The sequence below is a fragment of the Neomonachus schauinslandi genome, chromosome 5 (assembly GCF_002201575.2).
Source record: "Neomonachus schauinslandi chromosome 5, ASM220157v2, whole genome shotgun sequence".
NCBI classification, from domain to species: domain Eukaryota; kingdom Metazoa; phylum Chordata; class Mammalia; order Carnivora; family Phocidae; genus Neomonachus; species Neomonachus schauinslandi.
Window position 1 is genome coordinate 139,912,884 of NC_058407.1, and position 13,957 is coordinate 139,926,840.

Here is a 13,957-nt window from a genome sequence, read left to right on the forward strand (position 1 = left end):
TGTGTGTGTGTGTGTGTGTGTGTGTGTGTGTGTGTGTGTGTGTGTGTAGACTTTTCTAAACTTTTAAATTTTTGTTGTTGCTATTTTGTTTTGTTTTTCCCCTTCAGAATAGTTTCTCAGATGTGGAACTACTTGATCAAAGAGGAAAAAAATTTATGATTCTTAAAACACACCATCAAATTGCTTTCCCTAAAGTGTAATGCGTTCACAGGGTCTCTTGCCCCGTTGGGAGATGTTGGTGTCTATAAAGGTCTGAACGAAGGAAGCTTTTCCCACAGCTGGGGCACTAGTGAGGCTCCTTTCCTGAATGGGTCCCCTGATGCTCAGGGAGTCTAATGTTGAGAGATTCTTCTAGGGTGAAGTTCTCAGGGTTTCCTCTATATAGAGTGGTTTGATGCTCTCTAAGTTCTAAGTCTTGGGATTTCCAAGTTGATTTTCTATTTTTTGTTTGTTTGTTTTTTGTAAAACAGAACCTCAGAGAGCATTCCATTCTAAGGTAACAGTGAATGGATGCAGAGTTCCCAGGTTTTTTCTGCTTTGAAGAAGCTTCTTTGTCTCTCCTAATTTTTTAAATTAAATTTTAGTTATTTAACATACAGTGCAATACTGGATTCTGGAGTAGAATTCAATGACTCACTTACATACAACACCCAGTGCTCATCACAAGTGCCCTCTTTAATACCCATCACCCATCTGTCCCTCCCCCCCCATCTCCCTCCATCAACCCTCAGTTTATTCTCTATCGTTCAGAATCACGTATGGTCGGGGTGCCTGGGTGGCTCAGTCGTTAAGCGTCTGCCTTTGGCTCAGGTCATGATCCCGGGGTCCTGGGATTGAGCCCCGCCTTGGGCTCCCTGCTCCGCAGGAAGCCTGCTTCTCCCTCTCCCACCCCCTCTGCTTGTGTTCCCTCTCTTGCTGTGTCTCTCTCTGTCAAATAAATAAAATCTTAAAAGAAAAAAAAAAAGAGGGGCGCCTGAGTGGCTCAGCCGTTAAGCGTCTGCCTTCAGCTCAGGTCATGATCCTGGGGTCCTGGGATCGAGCCCCGCATCGGACTCCCTGCTCTGCAGGAAGCCTGCTTCTCCCTCTCCCACTCCCCTTGCTTGTGTTTCCTCTCTCGCTGTTTCTCTCTCTGTCAAATAAATAAATAAAAAAAATAAAATCTTTAAAAAAAAAAAAGAAAAAAAAAAGAATCATGTATGGCTTGTTTCCCTCTCTCCTCCTTTTTCCTTTCTCCCTTCCCATATGTTCATCTGTTTTCTTACTTAAATTACACATATGAGTGAGATCATATGGTATTTGTCTTTCTCCGACTGACTTATTTCACTTAGCACTCTAGCTCCATCCATGTCATTGCAAATGGCACGATTTCATTCATCTTGATGGTTGAATAATATTCCTGTGTGTGTGTGTGTGTGTGTATCACATCTTTATCCGTTCATCAGTCGACGATGGACATTTGGACTCTCTCCATAGTTTAGTTATTGTTGATAATGCTGCTATAAACATCAGGGTGCATGTGCCCCTTCGAATCTGTATTTTTGTATCCTTTGGGTTAAATATCTACTTTATTTTGTATCCTTTGGGTTAAATACCTACTAGTGCAATTGCTGGATTGTAGGGTGGTTCTATTTTTAACTTTTTGAGGACCCTCCAAACTGTTCTCCAGAGTGGCTGCACCAGTTTGCATTCCCACCAACAGTGCAAGAGGGTTCCCCTTTATCTACATCCTCCCCAACACCTGTTGTTTCTTCTGTTGTTAATTTTAGCCATTCTCACACGTGTGAGGTGGCATCTCATTGTGGTTTTAATTTGTATTTTCCTGATGATGAGTGATGTTGAACATCTTTTCATGTGTCTGTAAGCCATCTGGATGTCTTTGGAAAAGTGTTCATGTTTTCTGTCCGTTTCTTAACTGGGTTATTTGTTTTTTGGGTGTTGAGTTTGATAAGTCTTTATAGATTTTGGATACTAACCCTTTATCAGATATGTCATTTGCAAATATCTTCTCCGATTCTGTAGGTGGCCTTTTAGTTTTGTTGATTGTTTCCTTTGCTGTGCAGTTGACAAAGTCCCGATAGTTCATTTTTGGTTTTGTTCCCTCACCTCTAGCGACGTGTCTAGCAAGAAGTTGCTGCAGCCGAGGTCAAAGAGGTTTCTCCCTGTGTTCTCCTCTAGGATTTTGATGGTTTTATGTCTCACATTTAGGTATTTCATCCATTTTGAATTTATTTTTGTGTATGGTATAAGAAAGTGATCCAATTTCATTCTTCTGCATGTTGCTGTCCAATTTTACCAACACGATTTGTTGAAGAGACTCTTTTTTTCCATTGGATATTCTTTAAAGATTAGTTGACCAAATAGCTGCAGGTACATATCTGTGTCTCTCCTGATCTTAAAACCTGAGAGAAAAAATGAAAATTGAAAATGTCGTCCTGTTCCAAGGGGAAACAAAGTGAGGGGAAGAAAAAGTTGTATTAAACCAGTAATGGGATGTTTGAAACGCCTAAGTAAATCTCAAAGCTTTTTACTCCAATTAAGTCTGATGTTTTCTTTTCTTTCTTCCCTTGTATCCAGTGAACACTCACCTTAACTTGAAGCCAAATACTTGTTTCATTTCTTTGGAATTCTGCAGTCCTTTTACCCATGGCTCTTCTCTGTGCTCTGCTGGGAAGCTCAGGCCAGGCTTTGGTGTACTGGATATCCTGGCCACAAGAAAAACAGGAAGCATAAGAGTTTGGGTCACCACTGATTGTTCCTGGATTCAGGCTGATTTCTGGGGCAGATGGCTTCTCTCTCTCTATTTCCTCAGTAAGGATGATTTCACCTAGAGCCTCTGTCAGGCAATATTTCAGTGTTAATATAAAACCAAAATGAAGGGAAAGCTTTTGTGTTCAATTTAAGGCTATTGTCCTCCATCCAATCTGTGGACGAGGAGTGAATTAATTCTGTGTTAAAATCAATGCACTAAATTAGTTTTATATTATCTTTTGAATATTTTATTAAGAGAATTATCTAAGTCAGGACTAAAATGCCAAAAGAAGAGAAAGAGAGAGAGGTAAAAGTGGGAGTTTGGGAACTGTGTCCTGGATTAATTTCAGTTAAGAGATTTTCAAATAAAAATTGATATCTGAACTTGGTTGGTGGTGACCAGCAAATACTGTCTTTATATGTTTCTTTTAGCTGAAGCCTAGAAGTGGATTATCTTGAAGTTAACTGAAACAACTATCTAACAGTGTTTCTGGCAAGCCAAAGACAGTAAAATCATGTCCAGCTTAGTTCCCTGCTATGTCCTACCACTGCTTCCCTCGCTGAGAGCAACTATAGCTTGCAACCTCTTTCTGTGTCCCTTCTTACCCCTCCTCACCCCTGACAAAATTTACTGCTCTGCAATAAAGTGTGGGTTGGCAAATGGTGGTTTATGATACAAGGAGGAAATATGAGGAAATGTTTAAATATGAGAATTATGTTTAATTATGAGGAATAAACATGAGGAAAATGTTTAAATATTAACATTACTAAACAACATTAGCAAGTTAGTTTGGTTAATGTTAATCTGAAGGAAAACTTAAATTCTAGGACATTTTATCAAAATACAGAAAGTGGAGCAAAATACCTTATTTTATTATTTTCATGGAGAAAGGCAACATATTTCAGATTAATAAAAGTAAAATGCATTTTAAGTCAGTATTTTGTTTATAATTGAATTTCAAAGCTAAGAGTAAGATCAAAGAGTAATTTCATACATGTAAAGCCAAACCCTGAGCCATAGATCACAGGAAATCTGTAGTCCAGTAAAGTAGTATCAAATCAAAGCTGGGAAGAGTGGCAAATAGCAAAGGCTTAGGGTGGCAGAAACCTGGAGGCCAGAGTATCCTCAGGGGAGAGGCAGGGAAAGCAGCATTTCAGACTGAGAGGAGCTGCTTATTTTTCTGCTCCCTCACCAAAGAGCACAGACCAAAAAGTCTTAACACTGTGTATTTCATCAAATACTGGTTTGAAAACCACGCACAGACAACTGCCCCACTTGAGTGCAGTGGAATCTATAAGACCTAGGTAAGGACTGAAAGCAGCTCCAGAGACAGAATCTAGTGACCATGACAGCTAAGGCCAGGATTATTCTTTATATGAGATTCAAATTTGTTTTTCTCGGTTATAATAGGGAGCCACCGACAGCTGAGGACAAGAAAATATAAGAAAGCAGAATCAATCATGGTTGCCAGAGGGCATATTTACTTCCCTGAACTTACTTTTCACCAAAGACCTAAAATAGTGGTTCTTAATTTTTGTGGTGGTTTTGAGAACTTCATGAAAGCCATGGATCCGCTTTCTAGAAGATACACATATACATGCAGTTCTGCATACAGTATCAAAAGTTAAAAGATTTCCAAATCCAACAATTGTGACCCTCCAAGAGCTGCACTAGCCAGTACAGTAGCCACCAAGTGGCACTTAGGAACATGAGCCGCATTTTACCATTGCAATAAATTCTAGACAGTGCTGCTCCATAATTTCATGGACTCTAGGTTAAGAACTCGTGCCCCAAATGAGCCCCTGTAGATCTACTGGCCTGTAACCCCACTTCCAGTAATATTCCAGCTATTTTCTCTGTCTGAATAGGCCTCAAAGAAAAGGAGGAGGAATATTAACAGTAATTTTTAATAACTCAGAAAGTCCATCTAGCTTCAAGTCTCCATTAATAACCTTAACTTAGGGGTGCCTGGGTGGCTCAGTCAATTGGGTATCTGCCTTCGGCTCAGATCATGACCCAGGCTTCCTGCTCAGCGGAGAGCCTGCTTCTCCCTCTCCCTCTGCTGCTCCCCCTGCTGTGCTCTCTGTCAAATAAATAAAATCATTTTTAAAAACCCTAAACTTAAATAACAGATGATTCATTCTTTCCTATCTCAAGGTATGTGTAGTTTTGCAAACATTCCCATGTCCCACATCCTGCAATAAAAATCCAAGTGGCTTTTCTGTGAGATAGGGTGAGCCTTCAGGAGTTGACTGTGCATTAGTAACAGCTGGTATTACACTGAGTTCATACTAAGTGCCAGGTACCATTCTAAGCATCCTACACGTTAGCTCATTTAATCCTCACCCAATGTTACAAGGTCGGGATAGTCTTATCCCCTCAAAACAGATGAGAGAACTGAAGTTTGCGGATTAGTGAAATTGAGTAACTTGTTTGAGATAACGTAGTAAATGCCAGCGAAGTGGTTATTAGGTTAGAATCTGTAGTCTCCTGAAATATGTCAAAAACATGAAAATGGCCTTAGAGGACTCTGAGGTCACATGTCTCAACAAGGGTTTATGAAATGGACGTATACCTGCCTGCGTGCTCTTCGGCTGCTAAGGCCACATTTGCCACAACAGCTGTGGACCTCTTTCCCCCGAGCACAAGAAAACAAAATACTCAGGACTCTTTCCAGCCAGTCGTCCAAAGCCAGCCTCTCCGTCCTCACATCACCCTTACTATTATGACAGCCTTGAACTTTATAAAGCGACAGACTAGCTGTGTGACCCCGAACAGGGCGTTAACTGACACTTGGTGCTGTTATCCGTACATGGGGATGATAATAGCGTCTCCGTCCCACAGTTTTTTGTGCTGTGAGCGCCCAGCTGCATTAGGCAGGCGCTCAATAAGAGGTTACTGGTTGTCACGATTCACTCCTACGAAGCCTCTATTTCTTGAGCCCACGGTCTTGAATGTCGCCGGAGGGAAAGGAGATGCTGAGCCAACTCTTGGGGTTTCCTTCCGTTAGCCCCTCGCAGTGAAGTTCACAGCTTTCATCACAAGACCTAGGACCTAGGAGGGAGCTGAGTAACGATCCTGCCCTCGCAGGGGTGAACAATAAGCGGCACGTCCCGAGCCTCCAAGAGCCCTCGGGGACGTCCAGCCTCCAGGAGCGAGGCCCTGACCGGGTGAGGGACAGCAACCCGCGGGACGCACGGCCGGGGTGCGTAACTCCTCACCGCTGGGTACCTGCAGCGGGGCGGGCGCCGGCACGGGGCGCGGGACGCGCCACAGACTACGTCTCCCGGCAAGCCCCGGGGCGACACTTACCCGGGCGGGTCCGCACGCTTCCCGCCCTCCCCCGGGCGCCGCGCGGCGGCGGAGAGCACCCTGGCTTGCGTGCTTCTGAGGCCGTCGGGGCCACAGGACCCTCTACAGCAGTCCCGAGTAACCAGAGCGCGTGGGGACTGCCCTTAAATCGGGACAGTGGTTCTCAAACTTGTCTTTGGGGAAAGAGCTTAACAATTCAGATTGCTGCCCCCCTCCCCCCGCCCCCGGACACTGACGCACTGGATTCCGCGTGGCTCAGGGATTTTCACTTTAGCAAGCTTTCCGGGGAATTCTGATCCGGTAGTCCACCGGTCACGCCCTCCTTAGGCTTGTTTTCCACTAAACTTACCTGCCCCGCCTCTCGCCTCCAATTGGCCCGTCGCTCGTCCCGCCCCTGCAGGCAAATCTTCCCTTCTGGTTGGTCGGGTCCGTGGCGAGACCTGTCCCAATGGGCGCTAGAATTCGCGGATCGTGACCTGGAAGTTGGTCCCGAGGCTGCGCCGTTGGCTGTGGTCGCCTAACGCGCGCTGGGACTTCCGGCGTGAAGCCAAGCGCCTGGTCTTGCGTGAGACCGCGACGAGCGTGAAGGCGCGGCGTTCAGGTCCTGCCCTGGGGGCGGGAGGGGGGTGGCGTCCTGCGGGTGACTGGATCGGGGTTGGCGTGGCGGCGCCCGTGATCGACTGAGGCCAAGGTGCCGGAGCCAGCTGCGCCCGGGCTGGAGCTGGGCTCCTTGGCCGGGACTTGCAGCCGCGGGGCCCGGGGAGACTTCTCGGGCGGGCGCAGCTGGTTTCGGGGCCAAGGCGCTCCCGGGGCCTGACGATGGCGTCGGTCCCGGGGTCCCAAGACCGGGAAGGGCTCCTGATAGTGAAACTGGAGGAGGACTGCGCCTGGAGCCAGGAGCTGCCCCCGCCAGATCCAGGGCCCAGCCCTGAGGCCTCCCACTTACGCTTCAGACGGTTCCGCTTCCAAGAGGCAGCTGGGCCCCGGGAAGCCCTCAGCCGGCTCCAGGAGCTCTGCCATGAGTGGCTGCGGCCTGAAATGCGTACCAAGGAGCAAATCCTGGAGCTGCTGGTACTGGAGCAGTTCCTGACCATCCTGCCCCAGGAGATCCAGAGCAGGGTGCAGGAGCTGCATCCTGAGAGCGGCGAGGAAGCGGTGACCCTTGTGGAGGACATGCAGAGAGAGCTTGGAAGGCTGCGACTACAGGTGAGAGAAAGAGCTGTCTTATCTGCGGTTTGTTTGGCCCCAAGGACTAGGACGTTGCGGCGGCCCTGTTCTCCATACCTTTACTTGGTCCCCCGAGTAGACTTTATATGGGTAAGAGGTCTTTTCCTAGTTTAGTCAGGAAGACTCATTTTCCAGGTTTTCCCCGGAAGGACAGAGTGAGCCATGAAGAATGCCCTATTTCCACATGGAGGCAGGGGTTCTGCATTAATGTGACCCCCAGAGTTAATTTGCAGGGTTCAAATCCTCACTCTGCTCTGTAGCTTTGTGACTTTGGGCAAGTTACTTAATCTCTTTGGGCTTCGGATTTGCCACTGGTAAAGTGAGAATGATAAAACATCTTTTTAGGGTTGCTTTGAGGGTTGCAGGGAGAGCATCATGTAGTTTTGATCACACTACTGGCCAATAGTGCTTAATGGCTGTTAGCTGTTGTTATGTTAAGTGCAGCAGTCTGGTCTCCTCTGCAGAGCTAGGTCAGGTTACTAGTGAATTTAGGAAAACAGTTTGTCAGTGAGGTTCTGAGGGCATTTTCCCCCAGGGTCACCCAAGTTTAACTTATCCAGGAGTGAGGAATGGAAGCATATAGAAAGAGTGGGGGGAGGCAAGAGGACGTCAGGTGTGTCAGAGAGCTGTGTGGGGAAGGTGTGCCCTGGGAGCGGACACCCTCCCCTCCTATTTTCTCCCATGCTCGGAGGATCAGGAAAGCTTTTAGTGTGAACTGTCCTTCTCTCTTGCTGGATCCAAAAGGATTGCCAGTGGTTCTCTGTCGAAGGCTTGCCCTCAGAATTCTGTACTAATTTCCCTTCCTATTATGGGCCCTGTTGTGATGATGAGTGATGTGGGTTGGTTCCCAGGTCACAAACCATAGGCGGGGAACAGAAGTGCTTTTGGAGGAGCCTTTGCCTCTGGAAACAGCACGAGAGTCACCGAGCTTCAAGTTGGAGCCATTGGAGACTGAGCGAAGCCCTGGCCCCAGGCTGCAGGAGCTGCTAGGCCCCAGCCCCAAAAGGGACCCCCAAGCTGTAAAGGAGAGGGGTGAGGAACAGTTGTCTGGGCAGGTGGGAGGGAGGAGGGGCTTCGGGGTTGCCCCCTGACACCAGCAGGTGGAGTACGGTTGCCTAGGTGAGGGAATTTCTGATCTCAGGGTTCCCAGATGTGGAGTGAAGGACCTAAAAGTGGTGGCTTGGGTTCTTCTGGGGATGGGAGGCGGGAGGGGGATCTCTAAGTAAGCCCAGCACAGACATTTAGAGCTTTGGATGATTGAGGACTTGAATGCTGCAGGCCAGCAGGGCAGTTGACTGGTGTTTTTTACCCGCACCCCGCCATTTTGGATATCGCTTTATTATGCCTCTGTTGCCTTCTTTTGCTCATTGTACAATCCTCAGCAGAGACTGGGTGTTGGGGAATGGATACCGTGTTGTAATAATCCTTGGGTTCCCAAGAATTACAAATGCCATTCTCATCATGATTTCTGTCACTTCAGCATTGTCTGCTCCCTGGCTTTCTCTCTTTCCTGCTGAAGGAAACATGGAAGACAAGGAGATGACTGGGCCCCAGGTGATGTGGAAGTTCCCATTGTCTCCCCCCCAGTACCTCTCCCTGCAGTTGCTCTTGTGGGGATGGGGTCTTTTTGCCTCTCAGAGAGGATCCTTTCTCTCTCACCACGCGCAGCCTCCCCGCCTTCTGTATTTCCTCCACACCTCACTTGTGGGCCTGGCACCCTTCTTCCCCATGAAATGTGTCCTTGGCACCCTGGGTTTTGCCCCTATAACTCATGACTCTGCTTGAATTGTTCTTGGTGCCTCGGGCTAAAGGAGATCTTGTGCTGTTTCAGTTGCCTGAGAGCTTAGAGGACGTGGCTATGTACATCTCCCAGGAGGAGTGGGGGCATCAGGATCCTAGTAAGAGGGCCCTCTCCAGGGACACGGTGCAGGAGAGTTATGAGAATGTGGACTCACTGGGTAAGGACTTCTTTTCCAGGGATGAAGACTGAGCCGCTTCTTACCAGGGGCCTGTCCTTTAGCCACTCACCTCCAGGACATAAGTTCTGAGTTTTGCCAGAAGACCTCCTTTTTTCTAAAGCCCCCTGAATGAGGATCATTTAAACATCTGGCAGGTGGCACAGTTGGCAAACTTATGACCCCCAGCTGCCAGAGCTGAAGGCAGGGAATGTGAGTTTTATGGACTTCCCAGGGCAGAGCAAATCAAATCCACTGACAGCCTCCCCCCACCCCCACATCACACAGACTCTCAGTTCTTGATGCCTTGCAATTTTGAGATGCTTATTCTTCTGACCTCATTTGTATTTTCTATGCTTCATTAGTATTTCTAGGCCCTTCCCCAACTTTCAGGGGGCACTGGCATCAATATTCCAGCTTAGCAGTTATCCCAGCCCTTAAAAATTCAGGAACGGGGGAGGCCTTTTGGAAATTTGAAAATGATATATATGTGTAAAATGGGATAAATAAATTAAGATGCATCTATGTGTTGAACTATTATGCAGAGATTAAAAATGAGGCTTGCGAAATATGACAAAAAACTGATAGTTGGATCTGGGTGAAGAGTGTACAGGTATTGTATAATTCCTTCAACTTTGGATGTATGAAAATTCTCATAATAAAAAGTTGTGGGAAGTCTTAATGTAAAACAGTTCTGTATATGTTACAGTTGATTATAGCTGTATTAACACATGGTAGAAAAGAGTCACACGCACTTTTTTTTCATACATCAGGTGTTTGTAAAGAGACACAGGTATCAACTCACTTGCACTGATTCTGCATAGGAGTCACCGCTGGGTTTGGTTCCCTTCACTGGGATCTTGTCCAGGTTATCCATCCTTGGGCCTGGCTTGGTGCCCTAACTTAAGCAGAGCTTTCAGTGAGTGCTGCATAGGAAGAGAAGTTTGGATCACAAGTTCTTAGAACTAAACTGTTTAAAGTCCATGTTTGCTGGGATTGGAATGAGGTTTTAGTTTTAGCATAGCACAGGAATGGTGCTTTTGGGTTTTAACCTCAGGGTCCTCCCAGAGCTCCAGGTTTCTTTCTGATTGTCCATCATATTATATTTTCTCCTGGAGTTGTCTAGTGGAACTCAGTTCTAGTTTATATTTATCTGTGAGAGTCAGGGCTCTTTTATAATATTAAACTAATTCCTCAAGAACTGATCACTCTAATCATATTTGTTTGATTGTTTTAATTACAAAAGTATACATTCTCATTGCAGAAGGTCCCAAGTACTACAAAAGTGTAAAAAGAAAAAAAAGCCATAGTCTCCCTCCTCCAATTTCTTTCTCTGGAGGTAATTACTGAGAACAGTTGAGTGTACATTCCAAGTATTTGCTGTCAGACTTATTGCACCTTCTGTGGATATGTCCACTAAGTGCGGGGAACAAGATTATCTTTGTTTCTTCTGCCTGGTAGAGAAAAACGGTGACATAGAAATCTGTTTCTTTCATTGTAAACAGAGTCTCAGGTTCCTAGTCAGGAGACCCTGAGCACCCATGTGGAACAAGGAGGAAAGCCATGGGATCCCAGTGTTCAGACTTGCAAGGAGGGCCTGAGTCTCAGAAGCCCAGCTCCAGGTAAGGAATGAAGATGAGCAGCCTGCCCAGCTAGCCTCCCACTGTTGGGAGGGAGGCATTTGAGGATTTGGGTGTAGGACTAGCTCATCACTGTTGCCAGGAAGATACATTGCTTCCTGTGTCCCCACTGCCCACTTCCATCCCAGGGTACAGAATGCAAGGAGGCATTCACCCCTGGGCCCCACCCTAGTCCCAGCTGTACTCCATCCCACCCATTTCCACAGGGCAGAAGCTGGAGGCTTAGTTGTAGAGGGAATTGGGGGCCTGCTTGTACAGGGAATTCAGGACTGGTCTGAGTGAGCGCTGGTTCCTGAGCGATGGCCCCACCCCTTTTCCTCTCTAGAGTGCACTACCTACATGAGGAAAATGGGAAACTGGGGTAGAACCAGCCCTTCTGGGCTTTTGACCTCCAGGGAGTAGCAGATATGTGGGAATTCCTTTCTTCTGGTGTAGGAATAACATAGGGGTTTGGTTTCTGTTGCTCTGCCAGGAGAAGAGAAGTTTGAGAACCAGGAAGAAGGTGCTCAGTCCGTTTCCCCTGAGAGCGTCCACCCACAGGCACTGTTGCCTGTCCAGGCCAGAGGGGAGGTGCCCTGGAGTCCTGAGCAGGGAAGGCCTCGGGACAGGGCAGAAGGGCACTGGGAGCCTCCCCCAGAGGAAGGGATGGAGCCGTCCTTAGTGGGGGCCACAAGTTGCAGAGAACTGGGGCGACCAAAGGAATTGCAGCCAAAGAAGCTCCACTTATGTCCCTTGTGTGGCAAAAATTTCTCTAACAACTCGAACCTAATTAGGCACCAGAGAATACATGCAGCAGAGAGACTGTGTATGGGTGTGGAGTGTGGCGAAATCTTTGGTGGGAACCCACACTTTCTGTCACTACACAGAGCACACTTGGGAGAGGAGGCCCATAAGTGCCTGGAATGTGGAAAAAGCTTCAGTCAGAATACCCACCTGACTCGCCATCAGCGCACCCACACGGGTGAGAAACCCTATCAATGTAACGTATGTGGAAAAAGCTTCTCTTGCAACTCAAACCTTCACAGGCACCAGAGGACACACACAGGTGAAAAGCCCTACAAGTGCCCCGAGTGTGGGGAGATCTTTGCTCATAGTTCCAACCTCCTTAGACACCAAAGAATTCACACGGGAGAGAGACCTTATAAGTGTGCTGAGTGTGGGAAAAGTTTCTCTCGCAGTTCACACCTTGTCATACATGAAAGAACTCACGAGAAAGAGAGGCTTTACCCCTTCTCTGAGTGTGGGGAAGCTGTGAGTGACAGCACCCTCTTTCTTACAAATCATGGAACCCACAAGGCAGAGAAAAAACTCTTTGAATGTTTGACTTGTGGGAAAAGCTTCCGGCAGGGCATGCACCTCACCAGACATCAGAGAACGCACACAGGGGAGAAACCATATAAGTGTAACCTTTGCGGGGAAAACTTCTCTCATAGATCAAACTTAATCAGGCACCAGAGAATTCACACGGGAGAAAAACCCTATACCTGTCATGAGTGTGGAGACAGTTTTTCTCACAGCTCCAATCGGATTCGTCATCTGAGAACCCATACGGGAGAGAGACCCTATAAATGTTCTGAATGTGGAGAGAGCTTTTCTCGGAGTTCACGCCTTATGAGTCACCAGAGAACTCACACGGGATAGAAACAATGGGATTTCTCTTTGGCCCAGATAAGGTGGCATACTCAGAGTCCTGTTAAGAGCTGGTCTTTTTTGCCCAGCCCACCAAATGATCTGTTTTTAAAGTAATTACTATAAAGAGGAACAAGATGGGGGTCATTGTGAGGGAGGTGCAGAGGCAGCAAAGGATTAGCGTAGAACTAAAACAGAATTCTGTCCAAACTATTGAGGGTGGCAAGTCTTTGAGGTGACCTTCTCTATGAAGCCTCTTGTGCCAGGGTACTCCTACTCCCTTGGTATATTTAGCCAGGTTGTGATTTGGGTGCCTTACTGTATCCATTGTCTATCCCAATAACTTTGGGAATCCGTGTGACTTTCCGTTACTGCTTCCTCACTTGGAATGTTCAGCAGGGGCATTTGGGCTTCTGAGGCCTGGGACCAAAGAAGGGCGGAGTATTCTGGAAACCAGCTTATGGCCACAGAAGACTGGTTGGCGACTTGCAGCTCCCCCAAAGGCCTGGCTGGGAAGCCATGGGCAGTCCAGGGCAGCTACCACAGCGCCTCTCGGATGGGAAGGCGCATGCACAGGCCGGGCTTATAACCATCACCTCAGACCAAGAGGAACCAGAGACCTGAGGGAAATAGTAAGATGGAGTTTGCAGTTCAGCCCAGGTGTTGGCAGAGGAAACCGGATTTTGAATTAGTGCACCTTTGCAGAGATTAAGACTTACCCCACTTCTGTCCAAGAAAGAAACAGAGCTCTGGGGTCTTCAGAGGGTTCTATGAAAGCGGGGTTCCCTGGGAGGTTTTGGAAATGTGGATGCTGGGGAAATTAGGGATCATGCCTTTCGCTGTTGAAAATATGTTTGGATGGTAATAAATATCTTCAGGAAACATGAGCGTGTGTGACTCTTCATTGAGGACCTTTTGTCTTGGCCTCCGTGTTGATTTGTTTCCTGTCTGCTTTGGCCAGAGGACCTGCTTTTTCTGTGGTTGGTCAAAGAAGGTTTGGATGAGGTTGGCTGAGGAGGGCTGAGGTAGGGTGGGGCCCTGACCGGTCAAGCTTGGGACCGCTTCGCGGTAACAAAGGGTCAAGCCCAGTGGCTGCTTGGGGTCACGTTGTCATAAGGGTCTCCTAGAAGGCTTCTTTCCTTTGAGTGGTGAACAGCAGTAAAAATGTCTCTGTTTAGAATGTTTACTTTCTTGTGACAAAGCTGAAGGAAAATGGCTCTTCAAAGACAGGACATACCGAATTATTGCCTGTTAATGGAGGGAAAATAGAGGCAAGGGCAAAATTTTTAGGGGAAAATTTGTATTTTAGCATGGGGAATCGGGAATAGGAATTCCAGGAATGTTTATCTATGAGAAAGAGGTAGACTACCAGGAAGTATTCTAGGAGTAGGAAATTCTGATGCCAGGAAAACCTCTCAGGATTTGGCCCTGGAGGAAGATAGCTA

At 47.2% G+C, this 13,957-nt stretch overlaps 1 protein-coding gene across 2 annotated transcripts; it reads left to right on the forward strand.

Moving 5' to 3' along the window:
- The first annotated feature begins 6,639 nt into the window (after positions 1 to 6,639).
- On the forward strand, positions 6,640 to 13,368 carry ZNF263 (zinc finger protein 263). 2 transcript variants are annotated; one of them, XM_021698336.2, is made up of 6 exons: positions 6,640 to 7,267; positions 8,140 to 8,320; positions 8,769 to 8,842; positions 9,120 to 9,246; positions 10,749 to 10,865; positions 11,356 to 13,368. In XM_021698336.2, exons 1-6 carry the CDS (start codon positions 6,881 to 6,883, stop codon positions 12,522 to 12,524), a joined length of 2,055 nt encoding a protein of 684 aa, XP_021554011.1. In that variant the 5' UTR covers positions 6,640 to 6,880; the 3' UTR covers positions 12,525 to 13,368. The 2 variants fall into 2 exon arrangements, with proteins under 2 accessions (XP_021554011.1, XP_021554010.1); XM_021698335.1 differs by lacking the exons at positions 8,140 to 8,320; positions 8,769 to 8,842.
- Positions 13,369 to 13,957: the final 589 nt, after the last annotated feature.

Excerpts from the sequence above, each read along its gene's own strand:
- ZNF263 (XM_021698336.2), top strand. The coding sequence starts at position 6,881 with ATGGCGTCGGTCCCGGGGTCCCAAGACCGGGAAGGGCTCCTGATAGTG. Across the intron at positions 8,843-9,119 it reads AGGAGATGACTGGGCCCCAG|TTGCCTGAGAGCTTAGAGGA; the intron begins GTGATGTGGAAG and ends GTGCTGTTTCAG. Across the intron at positions 10,866-11,355 it reads TCTCAGAAGCCCAGCTCCAG|GAGAAGAGAAGTTTGAGAAC; the intron begins GTAAGGAATGAA and ends TTGCTCTGCCAG.